This window comes from Eumetopias jubatus, unplaced genomic scaffold (assembly GCF_037043125.1).
Source record: "Eumetopias jubatus isolate StellerSeaLion01/CBP00866 unplaced genomic scaffold, mEumJub1_p1.0 scaffold_9, whole genome shotgun sequence".
Taxonomy (NCBI): domain Eukaryota; kingdom Metazoa; phylum Chordata; class Mammalia; order Carnivora; family Otariidae; genus Eumetopias; species Eumetopias jubatus.
The window spans coordinates 125,524,091-125,547,016 of NW_028274815.1; the positions used below are offsets into that span (position 1 = coordinate 125,524,091).

At 47.2% G+C, this 22,926-nt stretch overlaps 1 protein-coding gene across 1 annotated transcript in view; it reads left to right on the top strand.

Moving 5' to 3' along the window:
• The window catches only part of STK4 (serine/threonine kinase 4), an 88,005-nt gene extending 70,043 nt beyond the window's left edge, over positions 1-17,962 (top strand). Inside the window, exon 11 of the mRNA XM_028121896.1 lies at positions 13,930-17,962. Coding sequence (XP_027977697.1) covers positions 13,930-14,088 — 159 coding nt within the window. The 3' untranslated portion in view covers positions 14,089-17,962. The remainder of the gene's footprint in view (positions 1-13,929) is intronic.
• The last annotated feature ends 4,964 nt before the right edge of the window (positions 17,963-22,926 follow it).

Below are 22,926 nucleotides of genomic sequence, written 5' to 3' on the forward strand. Positions count from 1 at the left end.
AAAGCACCTGACCGGTAGTAGATTTTGAGTGATAACTCCATTAAGAGTACAGACTAGGGGGCACCTGGGTGGCTCAGTCGTTAAGCGTCTGCCTTCAGCTCAGGTCATGATCTCTGGATCCTGGGATCAAGCCCCGGATCTGGCTCCCTGCTCCTAGGGAAGCCTGCTTCTCCCTCTCCCACTCCCCCTGCTTGTGTTCCCTCTCTCTCTGTCAGATAAATAAATACAATCTTTAAAAAAAAAAAAAGAGTACAGACTAGTGTCCGACAGAACCATATTCAGTTTTGGTCCCTGCCCTTTGCTGACTATGTAATTTAAGATTATGGAATTCTGCAAACCTTAAATTTCCCGTCTTTGGAACGGATTAATAATTAGAGCCGTAGATTTAATTAAGATCAAATGAGATTATCATATGGGAAGAGTGCTTAATGTAGTGACCAGCTAATGATGTTTAGTAAATATGTTTTCAAACACTGGCTTAGATTACTGTCACGGTTATCGTTGCTGTCGTCATTACGCAGTGAGGTCCCAAGTGCCGCACTGTCCGCCAGGCGGCGCCAGCGGGGCCTCTGCCGGCCCCTCTGTCCAACCTTCCCTTCAGCTTGCTTGGCTCACTGGAAGAGCAGTGTTAGCGTTCTGAGGAAGGGAGGTAGGCATCCACACAGTATCTCTGTCCCCTGGAGGGTTCCCCTTCTTTCCTAGGAGAAGCTCTGGGAATGGACATGTTTGTCCCGCGCGTAGGGAAGCACCTTTGGAAGCACCTTTGCGTAGTAATGGCAGCGTTGTATCTGTTCGCAAAGATTGTTCCATCTTCTGCGGCCCTGACGTTCCGGGGTGCGCGGCGAGCAGTCCTGCTCCTCCTCCTTTGTCCCTGTGGTCCGCCTTCCTCAGTCCATGGTCTTTATGGTTTTACTCCAGATAACTCTGGTCATTTTTCCCCCTAGAAATCTTGATTTCATCTAAGTTTTAAAGTTCTTTGGCATAAAGTTTTGGATGTTAAAATTTGCAGTATCTGTAATTCCAAATTGCTTTCCATTCCCAATATTTGTTTCTTCTTGTTTTTTAAAAAGCAGACTCATCAGAGTTTTTCTTTTCTTTTTTTTTTTTTTTAAGTCATTTGAAAGAACCACCTTTTGGTTTTATTGATTCTTGCCATTGGGCATTGGCTTTAGAATTCATGAATTTATGTTCTTACCTTTATCTGCTTTCTGTGGGTTTATTCTGGGTGTTTTTCCTTCTTAGTTGAACAACTAAGTTTGCCAATTGTCAGTCATCTCTCTCTTCTAATATCTGCATATAAGGCTATAAAATTCCCTTTAGGTATTACTCTAAATACCTTCCACAGTTTTTGGTATGTAGTTTTTCTGTTTTGTAAATTCAGGTTTATTGAGGTTTCATTTATATACCATAAAATTTGCTCCTTTTTTTTTTTTTAAAGATTTATTTATTTATTTATTTGAGAGAGAGAGAATGAGAGAGAGCACGAGAGGGAAGAGGGTCAGGGGGAGCGGCAGACTCCCCGCCGAGCAGGGAGCCCGATGCGGGACTCGATCCCGGGACTCCAGGATCATGACCTGAGCCGAAGGCAGTCGCTTAACCAACTGAGCCCCCCAGGCGCCCACATTTGCTCCTTTTTAAGTGTACAGTTTGATGAGTTTTGACAGATGAATGCAGTTGCATCAGCACCGCTGTAATGAAGATCTGGAATGTTTCCATCACCTTGAAAAGCTCCCTCATGCCCCAGTCTTTGTCCCAGTGGTCTCCTTTCCTGTGATGCCACGTGAACGGAATCAGACAGGGTGTCACCTTCTGTGCTTGGCCCTTCCATTTAGCATATGCTGTTGTGAGGTCCATTCACGTTGCTGCTGTCTATGGACTGGTTCCTTTTGACTGCAGCGGAGTTGTCATTGTGTAGAGATACCACAATGTGTCTGTCTATTCACCAGTATAGTTTTCCGTGGGAGCGAGTCAGAGGATTTTAATTCTGCACTTGGGCTGTAAATACACTAGACTATTCTGGATTTGAGGCTGTCTGGGCATTTTTTACATTTAAATTTTTATTTGGGGTTTGGCAATTTAGAGGTTTTTCCATTAGTGGGCAAGCATATGTTCATGTGTACTCACTTCTGCCCTTCCTCCCAGTCGGGAGACAGAAACCACAAAGGAAGTTAAACAAGGGCAGTTTAATACAGGGAATTATTGCCTACGATAAAAGAGTAACTGTAAGATCTAGGGAAACTCTGTGTGGTTCCCTGAGGCTGAGGGAGCACAGCCCAAGGGAGGACAAACTACCAGAGATTCCAGCCTCAGGGGAGAAAGTAGAGATTAGCCCATGGCATAGCAGAGGGGTTTGGCTGGTTTGGCTAGACCAGAGCTGGGTTCTGGGCCAGCCATAGACTACCCTCTGCGGTACAGGTGTGGAGGAGCTGATCAGCAGCCAGTAACAGGGGTGAGCAAAGGAGGTCTGGCTGCTGGTGGAGGGCAGGAGGCCTTCAGAGCCAAGTTGGGATTCTGGTGTCCGTGTCAACACAGCTGCCAAAAGGTTATGGCCAAGCCAAGGCTTCAAGGTCTCAGGCAAACCAGGTTCTGGGCTGTCACTGGGCCACACTTCACTAGCTGTCCTCACATCCATACTACCAGCCCCTGTGCCGGAGACTCAGGAGAGCCTCTTCCTCCCTGCACTGTCCCTTCAGCCTCTCTGCTGAGAAAACTTAATGTCACACATACTTCAAAGGAGAAGTGCTTAAAGTACCATTGTTCACCTCAGAGCACTTATCATAGAGAAGGTGCATTCAGAGCTGAGAAGTAATAAGTCGGTAACTGATATACTCTTTCCATTCTTTTTAAGAGAAATACCATCAAATCAAAAGCAGTACTACCCACATGCTCGTGCTATTCATAGACACTTCACGAGGGGACAAGGATTTATGAAAATTAGAACTTACAAAGAATAAGTTTATAGACATACATAAATCTCATATTCATCATGGTATGTTACCACACACATCATGGTATTATCACTGTTCTCCCCCCTCCCGATCATTATAGATGGAAAGTTTTATGTCAGACCTCAGGTTGGAGGCAGTTTCTTTCTTCATGATGCTTGCCCATTACAGAAAACATTTAGGATACAAATTTTTTTTTAAAGATTTTATTTATCTATTTGAGAGAGAGAGACAGTGAGAGAGGGAACACAAGCAGGGGGAGTGGGAGAGGGAGAAGCAGGCTTCCTGTGGAGAAGGGAGCCCGATGCGGGGCTCGATCCCAGGACCCCGGGATCATGACCTGAGCCGAAGGCAGCCACTTAACGACTGAGCCACCCAGGCGCCCCTAGGATACAAATTTTAAAGAAAGTTTCATACCAGAAATCTAAGTGTTGTTTTTTTTGTTTTTTTAAAAGCTAAGTGTTTTTAACTCCAAGCTTAGATGAGCTAATACTAGGAATATGGTGAGAATCCTTTCTGAACCAAGAGACGTGGTCTTTACAAATAAATTTTTCTGGTTTGTGAATTTTTACACATGTGAAAAATATTGTCATGGCATAAATTAAAGCACATTTGATTGTCCATACCCAATTAAACACTTGTTGAAAAGAATAAAGGGCCATCTCAAAATACCAAGAACATATACATATTAATGCTCTTATAGACTAAGGAATAAAGCCATCTCTTGTAGACAGTCTTAAAACAGAAAAATAAAAGAAAAAATAACACAAATTCCTATTTAGCAGTTATGTGGTTTTGGCAGAATTGGAAGTCTTAGGCGCATACACACACACCTCCACTGCTCTGACCTTATGTTTCTGACACTGCGGTGGGCTCAGGCCCTCAAGACTCGGTGGTCATTACAGAAGGGTTGTGGCATGCTTTGCAGGTAGAACTAGTCTGCTTTTGTTGCAGAATTCTTTTTTTTTTTTCCAAAGGATATTGAGAGAATATTTCTTTTTGGGTATTTAGGTTGTAAATCTCAGACATTTCATTACATGAGAGTACCCAGCAGTAGGGTTTGCAGAGGTCTTATATACTTTCCAGAAATTAAGTGCTCTTCACTTACAAGTTTTCCCACATCAGAAAGCCCAAATTGTAAAAATTCCGGCCTGCCAAGTAGCTTACTCAGAGAGCTTTGATGTATTCTCGACCAGTTTTCTGTAAACATTTTGTTCTTTCGGTGTATTTAAATTGGACCGTCTTTACTCCGGGATAGCTTTTAAGACTGCCTTTGTTAAATGAAGTGAGATCAATTTGTATTTTAGCTTTCATTTTGCTTGGGATTCTTTGGGCTTCTTGCATTGGGTGAAATCAGAGAAAAAGGCCTGGCCTGTTTGTTATCTTGGAAATTTCCAGCCCAAGAAAGTGTACAGAGGCACAGCTTGTAGGGATTCTTAGGTGACTAGCTAGCTCTCTTCCTGAATTATTGAGCTACCTTAAAACAACAGCTTGGCGCAGTTTGGGTTTTAGGTTTTCATATCTACTGAAAGATTAATATGCTTACAAGAATGCTGATAGGTTGGATGTCTCCCTTTAGTGCTTTCTGCTATCAGGAGCATCACACTCTGCTCTATTCTTGTACCCCACCTTCTTTGACATTTACCATTATCCCAGATTAGGTGTTCACTAACTTCCTGAAAGTTTTCCTCTCACAGTTTAGCTTCCTTCAGTGTGAAATTTATAAACCAGTGTAGAGCTGCTCTTAAAATAGAATTTTTCTTAAAGAGCTATCATAAGCAAGCAAGACTAGAGTGAGTTTTTTTGTCCATTTTTCCTTGTAGCTTTGAGCACTGGCTGTGCTGTTCATTTTGATTTTGGCATGCGTGGGTCAGCTTGGAGTGACTGACGTAATCTTATTTAACAAACATACTCTTAGGTTTATTTATTGATTACATATTTCCAAAGCTGCTTGAGGGAACCAAATAAAAAGTCAGTATCATTTTCAAGTAAAGATTAGGGATATGTTTCTTTATTAAATATTTATTGAGAACTCTTTTCTGCTGGCCTAACTCTCTGAAAACATATTAGATGTAGTTCATGCTCTTAAATAGCTCCCACTTTAGGGAAAGGAAAAGGTAGTTGGCAAGAGGGAAGAGTTCGAGCTTGGGCTGCTCTGGAAGGTTGAATGGGCATTCCCTAAACTGAAGATAGGATTATGTTGAGCAGACGCATGGAGGTGTGAAAAAATATGGCACCCAAAGGAATTTTGAGTAGCTGTCAGTAATATTGACAGATGAGCTCCTAAGTCCTCTTGTTTACCTAACCTCATTTTATTAGTCTCCTGTATCTCAGGTGCAATAGATACTTGAAATAACAAGATTTGCATTTAATTAAAAAAATTCTACAATTCAGACTTTGTTCTGAATTATAGTGAGCGCTCCTTCTTTGCACTCTAAATGTATATTTACAAAGGGCAAGGTTTTTCTTGCCAAGACTGGCCACGAGGATTCTTCCTCCTCTGAACTCTTGTAGTGCATGCTGCCGTGACACGAGGTGGGCTTGGGCTTTGCAGTCAGGCGTGCTAGGGTTCATAGCCCAAGCCCACCAGTTACACTTCCTGGCTTTGGGGCCATGAGCAAATACCTGTATTTCTCTAAGGCTCGGTTTCCACCTCGGTAAAGGCAGATACTACTACTTATTTCATGGACCATTCTGAGGATTACATGAAATAATGCATGTGAAGTGCTGAGCACATAGCGCTCAATTAAAAGTAGCTCTGATTACAGTTAGCGGTCATGAGTCACCCAGTAGCGCCACAGACTGTAGCTTGTTTTCATGACTTGCCTGCCTCGTTTAGCTCCACGTCTAGTGTACGGGGGTCCTGCTGTATACTTTCTGCCCCGTACACACCTTTACTCACCCCCACCTCTACCATCCCTACTCTTGCCCCAGCCAGGCCTGGCACACGTGGCCGGTACTCGGTGCCTCTTAAGATCCATTATTCTTCGGTATTTGCGGTATGAAAGTTCCCTTATGGGTTCTTGCTGTGGAAAGCCGGAGGCACGATGGTAGGGAAAAAATCTGGGTCTGGTCAAAACTTGTTTACCTTTGGCCAACGACTGTTATAAAACTCACAGAACAAAAACAAAACAACAACAAAATCAGGAGCGTTGTGATTTAAGAGTGAGTTGTGGAAGTTCATGCCCGAACAGAGCTGGAGTAAATTCTAAGCATGCAAAAGCACTACTTCAGAAATTAATTTTGTCATGTAAATCGAAGGATGATTTTTGATAAATCACAAAAAACTAACAATACGCAAGTAATAAACTTTGTATTATAGTGAAACCCCATTATTAAAAAAAGCACTTTTGCGTTTTGTCCTCCTGTGTATACGGTGTATCAGAGCACGTCCTTCACACCCACACGCGCGTGTGGTGCGCACTGGGCCTCTGGGCGGGAGGCTCCCTGGAGACAGCCTGCAGGTTGTTTGAAGCCAGGCTCCTGGCCCTCCTCAGAGCTTGTGTCATTCCATCAGGAGCCTGCCTGGAGCCAAACTGCTTTGTTTTACCCCAGCTTAATTAAGGTCTGTGTTTCATTCCAGTCTTCTTGGTAAATATCTGAAATACATGCAGCCCTGTTTTCTTCGGTTGGAATTCTGAGAACAGTTCCATGGATTGATTTGAAGTAATCATAAACTCAAAATGGGATTAATACTAGGTTTTGCATTAGGAAGGTTTTACAAGGGGCTGATGGAAGCATAATTTGGCATGACCGTAATTTGAATCAGAGGAAATTTCCCATCAGAATTTTCACAGGATTCATTTAAGCAGCAAGATGTGTTGAAATTGAATGGCCTCATACTGACTTCACCCACAGAAGCTGTTATTTGATTGTCAGCTTGCTTGCTTGACTAACTTCTCACTCATCTGCTGAGAGATTACTGCATCCCCTGAGAATCTGACTAGAGTCTCCTCTCCCCAGTCTAGAATCTACTCCTGGATAGAGACAGTCACATCAAGAAAGGATGAGTATCTTTGATGGAACTAAATCAGTACCCTAGATGCTTTTGACTGCCCTTGGTGCATTTTCTCTATTGCATTTTTGCTGACCTTTTAGTGGCTGATGTTGAAGGTAAGGAATGGCATGTTGGTGGCATCATTCGACTCTATTAAGCTTCCTTGTCATCTTGCTAAATTCCAAAGGCGTGTTCTTTCCTCATTCTGGGCCACTATAAAAACATCACCTGTGACAGACAGGGCATCAGCCTGACTCACCTGTCCAGAAGGGATGATGTGTTTGAGAAATCCTGGTTGTAATACTGGATGCAGAATTAGGAGTGCACAAGCGTAATGTGTACAGAATTGAAGCTTGTCCTTAAACACTTTGGCAAGTCTCTCGGATGGTTTTCTGGGGACGTTGCACGACTCTGTTTGTATAATAGACTTCTAAGATGAGAGTTTCTAGCCACAGAGGAGCAGAACTTTGAACCCTGTACCTTGGGTATGGGCCAGACCCGTTTGTTCACTGTGGGCCTCGTTGCCAGGGTAGGATGAAGCTCTGCTATACATTTTCGTGTGTTTAGTTCAGCTTGACTCTGCTCATGCAAGACAGGCTCATTGTCACTCTAATTCCCGTGAGGTTATCACTTGTAATGAAACTTTAACCGGATCTCAGCTCTTCTCTGGGCTGTCTGATGCAGTGTAATGCAGAGTTTCGTAGTTGCTAAGGCTGTTTGAGAAGAAACCAGTTTCCATATATTCATGTATTCATAATGTTGGGAATCTGAGGGTTTTGCTGTGGTCTGGCCCCGAGGAAACAAGCCAGATTCATCCGATTCGGGGTTTCTCACACAGAGTTCACCGGAGGCCCTGCTGTGTGTGTGGTATGTGTCCTGCACCATATTGTGAGCTCATCGGGCTCAGTTCTTCTAGCAACAGAGCTACTGTTTATAGTACTTACACATTTTCCCCCTTTTCCAAAAAAGGATTTAAGGTGGTAGCTCCCACTTAACCACTTTCTTTCTGGTGTCCACCAGACACTATGTGATAAACTTTACCAACACCGCTAAACCTCACAAGCTCCCTGCTGGATAAATACTGCTGTCCTCCATTGAAAAACGAGGAAAGTGAGGCACATATTAGGTGACTTGCCCGAGGGCAGAGCTCCCATGGGACCCAGGTCCATGTGAGCCAGAGCCAGTGTTCTTGCCCCGAAACCTCGCTGCTTCTCCAGCACATGCTGCCTTTTACATTCACGTTGCCCAGCCGCGTTCCTGGCCCAGTAGAGCTGCCGGGAAAGTTGGTTGATTCGATTTGAATCATGTTTGGCAGCCTTGAATTGGGTCACTGCCCCTCAGCAGTGGTGCCTGGCACATAGCAGGCCCTTGCATAGTTTTACTTGAGGAAAGGCAGCGAAGTAGACAGTGTCATCCCCATTTTACAGATGAGGAAACCCGATCCCAGAGAGGTCAGGTGACTTGCCTGAAGTCACCCATCATAGCTCATGGTGGCATTTTTTAAATCGAGGGCCATCTGATGTATTTAATGTCAGCCGAATTTGTAGTTCTTCCAGTCTTCCCGGGTTTTTCACTAACACGGGCCTGTTTCCAGAAACCCTTAGGGGTGGTGGTTACAGTCTTTTCCAGTTCCTCGCTGTATCACTTTGAGCAAATTGCTTGCCCACTCTTATCCTCATTGACCTCATTTGTAAAAGGAGGACAAGAATAATATCAGATGGATTTATTTGTGCAGACACCTGCTTAGCTCAGTGCTGAACGCATGGCATATGCTCAAGTAATGAACGTACTGCCTCCATGTCTAAGTGTAGAATCCAGTAGTAGGACATCGTTGTATCCGGCTGAAACAGGGTGAGGCAGAAGTTCAGACTAAGAAAGTGCCCCCTCGAGGATACGGCACGTTTCCGGAGCACACCTTTGAAGAGAACTCTCACCTGCACGCATGCTGTCACCTTTGCTTGCTCAGACATCCGTGGCCAGACAGCAGGAGGGTGAAAGGTAATGGTGAGTGGGGTCGAGGTGTTCGTTAGAGAGTGTGTCTAGCCGCACGACATCAGCATGGTCAGATTGAGCCCATCCGTGTCCATCTACTCAAGGCTGATGTGTTGATTAGCATCCAGGTGGTCAGGGGATTCTAAATAACCATGGTTAAGGGCTTAGTTCAGTTTCTCCTCCCTTCTGTGACCTCTGTCAGGAAGAGGGCAGAAAATCCCTGTGCTTGGTCTATTCTCTTCAGCATAACCCACCTTCTTCATTAAGGAGCCTGTGGCTCTGGGCTTGGCATTTTGTCTTGTGCAGAAGGATCACGTTGTCGTCTTCTGATCATCTCGTTCTTTCCAAAGTAGTAGTTCTTTTTTGTCAGAATAAAAAATTAAAGTGGACAGACTTTTAGAGGTGACTAAGCCAGGGTTGGAGACCTGTTTCTTAATCAGTCAGTATCAAACACAGAAATGGGAATCAAGGGAGCAGACTTCCTTCAATTTCAAAAGAATGTTGAGAGGAATAGAAGCTCTTTGAAGGCAGGACTCTCTCCCTGGGTCCCCTCAGCACCTTACCCAGAGCCCTGCACGTGGTGGTGCTTGGGGAAGCTTGCTTCTTGGTTTCAGTGGCTTCCGTTATTATTTGACTGGAAATGAAGGGCAAATTATTCATTCCCTCAACCAATATAATGCGTAGTGTAGTGAACAAGATAAAGTCACTGCCCTCATAGAACTTTCGTCCTAGTAAGAGACACAACAAGTAAAAGAAAAGAAATAAGAATGATTGATTACAAGGTGCCATGATCATTTTGAAGGAAGTATAGTAGGGACTGAGATCGAGAATGAGGGGAGGTGATCTTTCTAGAGAAGATGCTCAGGGAAGGCTTGCTCACATTCCCTGAGGGGTTGATCTGTGAGCTAAGGCCTAAAGGATAAGGAAGAACGGGGGACGAGCCATCTGGGCAGAAGGATCAGTCACTGGGTAGCCCTTGGGGCCGGAAAAAGTGTGGCTTGTTTGAGGATTTGAAGTAAAGGGTGGCTAGAGGGTCCTGAGCAAAGGGGAGAGTGGTAGGTGATGAAGCTCGAGGGGCCGGTGGGGCCAGAGATGGAAGGCCTTTGTAGCCCTGGTGTGTTGTTGGATTTTATTCTAAGTGCAGCAGGAAACATAGGGGGATGTGATCTGGTTCCTTTCTGTATTTTAAATTATGCTTGTTGCCGTGAGATGCTGGTGGCCTGGGCTGAGGGGTTGGATTTGAGTTACTCCCACGTTTTAGAGATGAGATCGAAGGATGGGATATGGGCAGGGGGTGGTGAGGGGAAGGAAGAATCAGGGATGATTCTATGCCTGGCAGGATGGTGGTGCCCCTCCTGAGGTGGGGAAGGTCGGGATGTGAGGAGAACAGGTTTGGGGGTGAGGGGAGGGTGGGACTCGAGAGTTTTGTTTTGGTCGGATTAAGGTGCTGGATTTCCATGAGCTGATCTGGGGCTGACATGTAAAGTAGGATCTGCCCCTGCATGTGTGAGCCTGGTGTTCAGAAGAGAATGCTGCTGTGGAGCCGTACGTGTGGGGGTCACAGTACAGAGAGGATGTGTAAATGCCAGGGGACAAATAAGGTCCCGAAAGGTGGTACTTCCTTCACTACTGTGAACAGCTCAAGCTCCCTGCACGGCCGGGCCAGGGTTGGCTCCTTCGGCAAGCTGGCTAGCAAAACCAGAGAACCACAGGTACTCCACTGCAAGATATCCGTTGGAAGTGTATTTTTGCCACCAAGGACCAGGAAGGTGAGAGGCTACTTTTGGCGCCACGGAACCATTCTCTGAGCTCGTTTTCAGAAAAATCCATATCTGGAGTGTGACCGAGGCATTAGCGGTGACTGGCCGGCTGTGTTCTAATGGGTCAGGTGTAACTTAAGCCCAAAGCCTTAGGGCAAGTAAATTAGTCCAAAGGTGGCGGTGGTAAAGCAGGGGTGCTTGTTGTTTCCAGATTAGACGGAGGGCAGAAGGGCTGCATAGAAATTGGATACTGAGAAGCCTTGACTAGAGACAGCAGTAACTGTGTGCGAGTTTTGCTCTGACAAAAACGAGGAAGAGGACGTAGAACCGTGCGTGGCAGACCGGAGGGGCCGCAGGAGACACTCGCGCAGCTCCTTCAGTGAGCAGAACCCTCACCTGGAGAGCGGGTGTGAGCAGGTCGCGCACAGCCCTTTAACACGTGATTCCGACGCTCGCGATCCATGGGTCCTACGGAGAGAACCACTGAGTCTAACAAGACCTGAGGTCATTCGGCAGCCCTCTCTTACATGGGGGGAGACGGAGGCCTGGGGGGCGGGCAGGAGGGGCTGGTCTGAAGCTGCCGAACAAGCTGGAAAGCCAGGGCCGCCTCCCTGACCTTGAGGTCTTCATAGTGGACGCTTTGTCCTGATGGATGATGAAGAGTGAGTCTACCAACTCCCAGCTCCCCTTCCTTCGCTAAGGTTTTTCTTTCCTTTCCCCTTTCACTCTCTTGCATGAGAGTAATCTTCTGATTTATTGAGTTCATTCTCAGGTGTCTGTCTCGCCTCACTAAAATGTAATAAGCTTCACAAGGGCAGTGATTTTTGGTTTTTGGTTTTTGGTTTTTTTTTATCCTGTGTGCCTTGGGCAGTGCCTGGCCCATGGTAGGTGTTCAGTGCATATTTGATGGTTGGATGGATGAAAAATATTTTGTTAAACTATAAATAAGTTAACAGATGTGGGAAAATGCTGACCCTTCGGTATTGTTAGCCTGAAATAGAGTAGAATATTTTCGTTTTACTTGTTTGATTCTGACTTGGATCAGAGGTATAGGAACAATTTGTTTATGGGCGATTCATTAGAGACTTTTCAAAATATTAATAACAATAGTATTAATAGCAACAACAGCAGTTATTAATAACTGTGGTGATAACTACAGTTTATGCAAATTGCATACCATGTGAAGTTCCGCGCTGAGAACGTCATACCTGTTAACCCACCTGATCCTCATGAGAGCCCAAGAATGGCGGAACCGGGGTCTCTTCTCCAGGGGAGGCCACTGAGGCTCAGAAGTGAGGTCACTTGTCCAGGGTTGCACAGCCACTAGAGACGAACCATCTGGGATCCTAAAGATTAATACCCCAGCTACCAGTAACACTCAGTATTAGGTTTAGGGCAGTTTCTTTTCAGAGGAGGAACTGAAAAGGCTAAAAATGAGGCGAGCATTGCTCTCTGGAGAGTCCTCAGACTCCAGCTGGTCTGAAACCACAGGCTGGAAACAAGATGTGGTTTTATGAGCGCAGCTTTCCAGCATCCACCCCCCTCTCGGCTCTGCATTCCCACCTCACAAAGAGCCTTTCGTCTTGAACTGTTAGGCTTTTCTTGCTTCTCAGACCACCTCCCTGAAGCAGGCCAAGGCAAATTCCTGTGGCGACAGGGCACTAAACTATTCCTGGAGAGGCCATGGTAGTCCTTCCCTCTCGGTCGCACCCCACCCTGGAAAGGAAGGGTGGACAGAAAGAGGCTCCTTCACCCCCTTCTTACACCCGCTTCCCTGTTGAGGCCTCAGGAAGGAGCTGGAGGACACGGTGATTCCATAAATCTCTCCGAAGACTTGAGTGAGCCTTTGAGTTCTTGGAACACTGCACCTATTAGACTGGTTGTAAACGCACAGAATTAATCACCACCTGCTGTGGATAATGGGGGCTTTCATTCCCTCCCCTGCCAGCCAGGACCGGCCTTGCTTGGACTCAGTGACACTCCGTACATACAGCAGTGAAACCACTTACCCCACAGCGGCGGACACAGGGCGGACATGAGCGCACTCCCGGGCTCTGGTATATAGAGAGAGGGTTGTGACGTGCACCGCCTGCTTTAAGCACACGATGCACCAGGCACTGTGCCAACATCTTTACAGCCACGATCACATTTAATTCTTATGTTAAGCCTGATGAGGCATGGGTGTCCCATTTCCACAGGGGAGAACCACCTGGAGAGAGATAGGTGACTTGCCAGAGTCTCAGCATTTGCAAGAGGCAGAGCCATGTTTGAACTACAGATGGAGTTGGTTCTCAAAACTGGGCTTTGCGAGTCTGCTCTTCTGTGATACCAGTTAAGAGCGTGAAGTCTGGAGCCTCACCGCCTGGGTCTGAATATTGATTCTGCCACTTACTTGCCACGAGACACTGGGCAAGTTACTTCCCCGCCTTCTTCCTTGGCTTGTTCATCTATAACATGGGGATGATAGTATATGCACATCATAGGGTTGTTGCCAGGATTAAATGAATGGGTGTATGGAGAGCACGGAGCGGTTGGCACATAGAAAGCACTATATAAGTACTAGCTTTTATTATTCGTTTATATATTAAGTGTTGTTGTTCCCTCTGGATGATGGAAACTTAATCTCAGAGGTTTCCAACTATCCCTGCCACTCCACGCTCAAGGCTTGTGTCTCTATTCTTAAGACACTTGTGTGTGAAGCACTTCGAGGGGTGCCTGGTGTATGATTAGCACCTGATAAGTGTTAATGATGATCACTATGGCAGTGCCTAAGACATTTCGGGGGCGGGGGAGCATCTGCTCCTCAGTGAGCATCCACTCTCCCTGGTGCGGGATCCAGAAAGAGACACGGTCACCATCCAGAGGCTCATCTGAAGGGTAGGACAAGAATTAGGGGCAAGCATTATTTTGCGTACCCCAAGTGGCTGTTATTTTAATGGCCTAACAATGCATCGATATGTAATTCATTGAAAAGATAGGGGTGAAAGTATTATTGGTTAAGTTCTTGGTCAAGGCGGAGTAAATCAAAGAGATTAGCGCTGAGAACTTGTCCAGGGATAAATTATCTTCATAGAGCTTGGGGCATGCCGTTAGTGAATGAATTGTCACTTTCCAACCACTGCCACCCCAGACTCTGGGAAGACCCTTCCCTTCTGGGTGCCCGGACAGGCTCGGCGTCTCGGCTGTTCTGCGCTGACCTGGGCTTTGTCATGACCGTACTTTCCACTTCTTCTAGCTTAAGAGTTGGACAGTGGAGGACCTTCAGAAGAGGCTCCTGGCCCTCGACCCCATGATGGAGCAAGAGATTGAAGAGATCCGGCAGAAGTACCAGTCCAAGAGGCAGCCGATCCTGGACGCCATTGAGGCTAAGAAGCGGCGGCAACAGAACTTCTGAGGGAGGCCTGGAGCACCCGCCCGCACGCCAGCCGTGGGTGAACTCGGGCTGCTCGCCGCTCGGGCTCGGTAGCCGACACCCCTGCCCCGTCATTTCTCCACAGCACCTTCACCTCCGTGAGCTCAGGAAGTGCGCCAGTGGGAAGGGCTGCCTGCCATCAGCGTGCCACCTTGTGTGTGTATTTCAGTTGGTCAGTTATATTATTTCAAAGGATTCATATCGGCGCTTCTAAACTCAGAGTTTTAAACCCCAGGAACAGAAACTCCAGGATGAGTGATAGCTGGGAAAGTGTTACATGTTGTCTTGTCTTTCTTCTCCCAATAGCTTTCGATTGTTCTTTCCGGAAGACTTTTTAAAAATATATAAATATGCACATATATATAAATTATAACGGGATTCCCCACTGAGTGTGGTGGCATCTCTGTACAGGTACAGTTTTAAACAGTTGGCCTCTTTTCTGTAAGATTATGGTACTGTGGGGCAGGGGGGCAGGGGGCGCCGGGAGGCTGTTGGGGTCACTCTGCTCCCAGGACCCAACCTCACCCTTCTGCAGGGCTGCATTTAAAAATTAGGTTTGGGCCAGTTCTTCCCCATGGTTTCTGCCTTGTGTGGGTCATGTCTGGCTTCTGGAGCTGTGGACCATGTCCAAGGGAAAGCCTTGAGAATTTGTGTTTACTTCTTGAGTCCCAGGAGAAGCCTGGCATCCTCTTTGCAAACTGCCCCTCGTGGCTTCAATGCCTTCCATCCATCTGCACTCTCCCAACCACCTAGAGTCACAGCACAGTTACTGCCCAGTGCCTTAAGAGGAGACGTGACCCAGTGCGGGGACAGGCCTGCCAGGACCTCTCCACACACACAGGGCTGTGTGCAGTCCGCAGAACGCAGAAGGGAAAGTGTGTCCAGAGTTCTCGTTGTTCACGCGAAGATCGCACAGGGGCATTTTGCTCCGCCTTCTTCACAGACAGGGGTAGAGGGCATTGCTTTTGTGATCACATTCCAATATGTGACTGTTTTCTTTTTGCTTTTACTGCCGAGGGATCTGGAAAGGATACATGAATATCAGACTGAGATCTCTTCCCCAGGAGGCTCCGTGCAGGCCCACAGAATGCTAGAGCTGGAAGGGGCCCTGAGGCATCGTCTGGCCTGACTGAGGCTCGGAGAGGGGAAGTGACAGGGTGACCAAATCACAAAGCAAGTTGAGGTAGGGGCTGGGACGGGACCAGAGCTCCTCGCTCCTGGGCCACTGATCCAAGCATTCCTTTCCCCGAGGGGAGAAACCTGTGTCCATTTGGGTCAGGTTGTCCCAAGGACCCTACCGAGGGAAGCTTGCTTGGGCTTGGTCTCTTCCGTGGATGACCGTGGTGGGGCCCCCCGGGGAGCCAGGTGGCTCAGGCTCGGCCAGTCTGCGACTCTGCGGCCTCTGGCGGACAACGGACGGTGCCATGCAGGCGATCTCGGGCGTCAGGCAGATCAGAGGGCTTCCCAAACCACAACACTGAGCCATCCCTCTGCAGCATGACGTGTGGTCACACAGCAAAGAGGAGACAGTGAGGAAAGGCAAATGTCTGCTTATTTTTTTATATCTCTTCCCCTTAGGTGGGGGAGTCCTGATTCAGCTGCACCTAAAGATAGGGTAATTTGACTCCATAATTGCTTTTGCTTCCCAAACCTGAAAATCGATGGAATGGCAGGGCATGTTCCTCTTCTCTGGCCAGATTCTGTTCTTTGCAATTAAAGCCAGTTTTTAAAGATGTAAGAGGCAATGGTTGGTCTGCAGGGTTTGGCCAGTTAGGCAGTTATGTGGCAGATACAGAGAACAGATGACACTTGGGGGATCCCACTAGAAGAATCAATGGCAGCTAGCATTCGTTGACCACTTAATATATGCCAGGCACTGAGCTAGGTGGGCTTTTTATAGATCCGAACTTCACAATAACCCCGTAAGTTAAGTACTTGATCTCCACTTCATAGGTGAAGGAGTAAGTTCAGAGAGAGAAAGGCAATGTATCTCCCAAGGCAACATGGCTAGTAAGCGGCAGAATCAGGATTCATAGCATCACCATGTGGGACCAGTATTCACAGGGAAAAGGAAAATCACAAGTCTTTAAAGTGAAGTGACCACCTTTTCTTGCAGAGAATAGATAACTCCAACTGGCAGTTTTAGGTTGGAAAACGGCTGAGTTAGTCAAGTCTGACAGCCGGGTGAGTCTCACCAACCTAGCATGGAGGGTGCATTCCCCCACACCATCTGCTGTGCTCGCGAACAGGCCTGCCTCAGCCTCTTCCATTTTAGAAAGGACTTTGTACTTGGCCAGACAGGAGGGGAAGTGCCCATTTCTTCCTTCCTAAGCTAGATCCAAGTAAAAGAAGATTTCAGTTTTTCCCCATAAATATTCTTGGGTCATGAATCTTGATCCGGAGTGTATTCTGTTCCAGGCATGTGTGCACCCCACCATGCTGGCCCAGCACAGACCACTGTTCCCCAGTCTAGCTGGACAGACCCTCTGGCCAGGAGTCAGTTTCTTTGGACCAGGTCCGTGTCCTGGCCCGGTGGATTTGTTTCCTAGTGATGCAAAGGCAGAGGGCCGGTCCTCATTTTCCCCGTGAGCACTCACTTCAGGGTAGGTCAGCGTGCTTTCCTTGAGCCCTGAGCTTCAGCATCTGTGACTCGAGCTCCCAGGGAACTCTGTGGCCTTCACCTCTTCTCTCCTTTTAAGAAACAATGACCCACACCCAATTGTATCTTTAAAAAATCTCAAATTCTCTAAGGATATCTTGATTGCTTCTTCATCAGTAATTTTGAAGCAAATTTCTATTTTTCCTTTGTCCCTTCTCCCAGCCACCAGCTGGATGGATGGATAGATGGATGAATGCAGGTTGGGCTGGCTGGCTGGCTGGCTAGGTAGGTAGGTAGGTAGATAGATAGATAGGACCAATACTCTGAAGCAACTTAAGAGCTGTAACCTTGAATCCCTGAGACTGTATATTCTGACCCAGAAAACAATTATTTAGCACCTGCCAGATGCCAGAGACTTATTATACCATTTAAATTTCAGTAGCTCTTACCAATATCAGAAATGAGAGAAGTGACATCATTATAGCTCCTACAGATATTAAAAGGCTAAGAACAATGTCATGAACAACTTTATGCTAATAAATTCAACCACTTAAACAAAATGGACAAATTCCCTGAAAGATACAAAACACCAAAGCTCACTCCATAGATCATCTAAATAGCCCTATATCTGTTAAAACTTAAAGGTGTTATGGTCCTCATTTTACAGATAAGGAAACTGAGGCTCAGAGAGGTGAAGTCTGTTGCTCAAGGTCATGCAGCTCAAATATGGCGGAGCTCAGATTCCAATGCAGGTCTTCTGATTCTGATTCCAGTGCCCTTTCTAGCAAACCACATTGCCTCTAAAGATTGCAACTCCTCAGCCTCTCACCCCATCCTTTCTTACACACTGTGTGTTTTCATCAGGATTGTATTCATTGTATTTAGACTCCATGTTCTTTTTTGTGTTTGGGGGAAAAAGAATCTCTTCCACCAGCTTGCACTCGAACCAACTTGGAAAAAGCTTAAATGCTGTTGCTGATGTGTACAGCTTAAAAATGTGAAGTTTGTAGCTTTAACTTTTTGTAATAAAAACTAATAACACTGGCTTAAGTGCTGACTTGAAATGCTATTTTATAAAGTTTGGATGTAAATAATCGAGGTCAGCAGTTTGTATATGTATGAGACATAGCTTCCTCCCTGCACCCCCTTTTTTTAATTTGAGGTGCTTCTTGTGTGCTTTTATGTTAGAATTATTGTTCTCCCTACTTCCCACACATTGCCACCTTTGTTTTAAATAAACTGTCCTTTGGAACACAAGACTTTCTTCTTTTTAAAAATGAGACCTTCCATCTGTAGCCTGGATAGTGGTGTTGTGAACCTCTGTGATATTCTCTCTGTGGTGTGTTTATTCCAGAATCCAAAGCGGGGGGAGAAGGGGGCAGGGTAGGGAGAAGACTTTGTTGGGTGCCTGCTGTGTGCCAGATCCTGAGCTGGTTGGCAGGGTTATAAAGATGACCAGACGCAGTTCTTGCAGACCCGGATGGGGAGTCGGTCAAGCATGAGCGCCCGTGGAGACACCGCAGTAGACGGAAGTGCACCAAGCGCGGACACAGGAGGAGGGAGTGACAATCAGTTCTGCCGGGGGGTCCCACAAAGCTTTTCTGGAGGAGGTAATACATCCTGAACTTTAAAATGAGCAAGAGATGGCCAGGTCAAGAAAGGGCAAGAAGTGAGAGAGCGACCAGCCTCTGCAGAGGGTCTGGTGGGAGAGTCTGGATGCAGGGTCATCTCGGCATCCTTCATCCCGCTCTGTTGTTGCAGGAAGCGGGGCCACGTGCAGCCCAGCATTCAGAGGGAAGCTGCCCTTGTACGGCCCGTCCTTGTCCAGAAATACTTCCCTCACCTGACCTTGGGTTCTCTTAAAGTTTACTCCAGAGCAGGGAAGGAATAGAGTTACACCTAAATTTAAGTGTGAGTCTCTTGAGTCAAACTGCTCTTCAGTATTTAATATAATAGTCCCACTGGCTATGTGCATAACTGTCACGCTATTCTGTCAGCCTTTCTGGGAGTGGGGGTGATGTGTGTTTCTTGTTGCCTAATTTACTCACCTCACTCCCTGAAATACCATGTCTTCCTTCCGTGTGACCAGCGTTGATGACAGATGTTCCCTGTTGCTCAGACTGAGAACCTGGGGCCAAAAGGAGGGGAGGAGAGATGAAGTAAATTCCCATTTCCTAAGCACTTACTACAAGTCAGACGCATGGCAGAGCCTTTTAGATGGTTTCATCTTTTTTTTTTTTTTAAAGATTTTATTTATTTATTTGTGAGAGAGAGAATGAGAGACAGAGAGCATGAGAGGGAAGAGGGTCAGAGGGAGAGGCAGACCCCCTGCTGAGCAGGGAGCCCGATGTGGGACTCGATCCCAGGACTCCAGGATCATGACCTGAGCCGAAGGCAGTCGCTTAACCAACTGAGCCACCCAGGCGCCCTGGTTTCATCTTTTTTGCACAGACTCTGAAGTATCTAGTACTGCACCTTTCTGGAGATACGTGATTCTCCTAGTGTGCAGTATGGCCCGCTGGGGAGTATTCTGGAAGTGTGTCAGAGTGGTTTTGTGGTGACCATGATCTCAGGGTCCGGTCAGCATTTAAGGGGCAGAGGCAGGGATGCTAGATGTCCTGCAGTGCATTCTGGGACAGCCCTGCCCCTGCTCAGCCCCACATTCAAATCCTGCTGGACGTTTATGTTGGTGAGAAACTTGTTTATTAACACCTGATGCTAAATCAAAGCCCATTTACATTAAACATACGTACTCTGTACAAGGTTTTACTCTCAATCTTCCAAGAACGAACTATGTGGAATGAAGAGACACTTGAGGTTTGCTTTGTTGGGAGCTTTCCCAAGAGTTGCTGACCACATGCGGCAGCAGCGCTGGCAATATCTGAGTTGCTGGTGCAAGACAACTTACCGAGATCGGTTTAGATTTGTGGCTGTCACACTCACAGCGAGTCTGTGTCGCATGTAATGAATAAATGATCATTTCAGAGAAGGAGGAAGTGCCACGAAGAAAATAAAACAGGAATGAGATTGTGAGCAATATGTGCGCATGTGTGTGAGTGTGCATGTGTGCGTGCACACACGCGCGCAGGCAGAGGCAGCTTTATATAGTGATCCAGGCAGGTCTCTGAAGAGACAGCTTTGGAGGGGAGACCGGAATGACCCGAAGGAGCCAGCCAGGCAGAACATGTGGACCGTGTACATTCCAAGCTGAAGGCGCGGCAAGAACAAAGGCCCCGAGGCAAGGACAGAAGTGTGATCTGTCGGAAGGATGACCTCCGTGCCTGGAACACGGAGCACAAAGGAGAGAGTCGGTGGCAGTGAGATGGGAGGAGTGAGTGAAGATGAGCACGTAGAGCCTTGTGGCCTACGGGAAGGGGTCTGGGTGTCATTCCTGGTGAGACAGAAGCATCAGAGGGAAACCACTCCGACCTGTGCCATGTAAGGGGTGCTCACTCTCAGCCAGCATGCTGCCTTACAGACAATGTAGCTGAGACCCAAGTTCTGGCCATGTCTAGTCTGGACTCAAACCCAGACTTCTTGAACCCACTATTCGTGCTGAGACCCCAACTGTGGCCTCAAGTACAAGAGTGACCCTGGTTTGTGATCTCTACACATGCGGACTACTTGCTTTCCTCTGCTCAGGGTTGCTTTACCATTCCCAAAGAAAACCAAAGCTTTGCTGGCTTTCTGTTTCCTTCATATGCATTTCCAGTGTTCTTTCCGGCATTTATTATGCCAGGCATTTTCACGTATGTTACCTCACTTGAACTTGGCACCAACACTCTGAAGTGTAGGTGTCATTATATCAAGACAAGAAACGGGCTCAGAGAGGCAAAGAAACCCAACCAAGACCACACAGCTTATAAGTAGCTGGGATTCAAGCACAAGTCCATCTGGCCTCAGGGCCCGTAGTCTTTCCTCTACGCCACGTCATGTCACTCACGTTCTCCCATCCATGGCCTCATAGACCCGACCCTTTGCCACAGTGGAGTGATCCAGCAACCTCATCTGGAACTGGGCCAGACCGCTCCCCTGACGCACTTTTCAACCTGGAACTGGGAAGTTCTCTGGTGGAGGCACCACAAGATACGGAGCTGGATGTTGTCTGCCACGTGCTACAGATTCAGCCAATGTCTGTAGTAACTCCCTGCCTGAGAATGAAGGCAACGCAGGAATGCAGTACCGAGGGGGCAGCAGGGGTAGGAGACCTGGTGACCTCAGCTGAGCCTCTGGACCCACTGTGTTGGGTTTCTGTCGCTTGTAACGGAAGGATTTCTTACCCATCCAAGAAGGTAGGACAGGATGGGGTCTGGGGAGGGCTTTGGATCCCAGCCTGAGTGGAGGATGGAGGTCGACCCTGAGACATGCTTCTTGGAGACCAAAGGTCCAATCCAGGGTCAGGCACCTGGTAAGTGGCGGGGCCAATGTCGGAACCCAGGCCTGAGTCCGGGAGCAAGGTGCATGTAGTTCCCACCCTTGAACTCCTGACTTTCCTGAAGGTTCTGAACCCACTCCTTTTGAACAGGTTGATCACCAGTCTGCATCTGCCCTTATCTTCCTCTTCTTTTCTAGCGGAAAAGATTCTGAAAGACACTGTCCCTTTCATCTCAAAAGCTCCTGCCTTACAAGATTAGCTTCGCAACTTACTGAATTTCCTGGAGAACTCCTTCCACACTCAGGCTCAGGGCCTGGCTGGCCTGGAATAGGAGGTCTGGTAGTCATCAAGGACCATCCCATGGAGCCAGCACCTGAGGGCTGTGTCCAGAGCATGAGGAGCAATTCATAATAGGACCCCCCACTTCAGAGCCATTTCCTTCAGGGGCACCTGGGGAGCTCAGTTCGCCGCACAGGGCAGGAAGAGTGGGACACAGTGCCCGCTGAGTACAGCCCCGTATTAGGAGGCGTGAGCTTGGATCCCTGATGCACCACTTTCTGATCATCCCACTGTGGGCCACAGTTTCCTCAGCTGTCCAAAAATGGTAATTCTCTTTCACTGTTGCTATCGTGAGAAGTATATGAGATAATGGGCGTGAAACCACACTGTAAACTGTAGAGTGCCACAGGTGTGTGAAGGGGGGTTGTTATTATTAGTTGATAGGTCATCTTCACTCTTGGGAGCCTCAAGAAGTACCTCAGGAGGCAACCAGATTCTCTTCACCCCCATTCTCCAATATGAACACTCTACTTGGCCCTTATTTAAGCTAAAAATCTTACTCTTCATAGAGACTCAGGTATGACCTTGGACCTCCATTTTTTGATCAATAATGTGGGCCTGGGGAGGGAGAAGATCTTAAATTGGATCCTCCCTGAGGAACATTATGTCTCACTGACCAGGGAAGTCCACACCCCAAGTTCATTGCCAACAGGAGAAACCACCACAGACATCACATCCCAGAGCTGTGAACGACCTGAGCTGTCCCATGTACCCTCCAGGCCAGTGCCCCAATTACTCCTGAACACCTCTGGACATCATCTCTCCATTTTACAGAAGATGAAACTGAGGCCCAAGGGAGCAAGGGGGATGACCATGGGATCTGTCCAGCACCCCCTTCCTCTTCTAGAAACTGCTCGATTCCCACACCAGCCAGGAGTTCACATGGTGGCTACCACGTTCTCATAGATCCAACCCTTTGCCACAGTGGAGTGATCCAGCAACCTCATCTGGAACTGGGCCAGTCAGCTCCCCTGACGCATTTTTCAACCTGGAACTGGGAAGGAGTTCTCTGGTGGAGGCACCACAAGATATGGAGCTAGATGTTGTCTGCCATGTGATACAGATTCAGCCAATGTCTGTCTATCTGTCGCATTCCTGGTTTCTGTTGTTGCCGGAGCCAAGCCACCTGGCAACCATTCCCACTTGGTGGTATTATAATAGATATTTGTTGGTTTTGCCCACCCAGGATCCCTTTCCCTTATTTTAATGAAAGCACCCCACGTGTTCTTCAGGAAACTGTGCCTCCACCATCTGTGTCCTGGGGAGACCATCTGTGGGAGTTCCTCCATCCTTCCCCCAGCAATGGAGTAGGCACATGACCCAAACTAGTCCAGCTAGACTCAGGTCTTTGGGAATTTTTAGCTAGAGCAGAGTGTTGTCACTCAGGTGTTTTACTTGCAGGACCCCTAACAAGGTGGTTCATGGGCTCTAAGTACCTCCATCCCCATGTTGCCCTTATTCCTATCTTTCTCAAAGCCTAGTTGTTTAATTTGACTTTGACCTGATC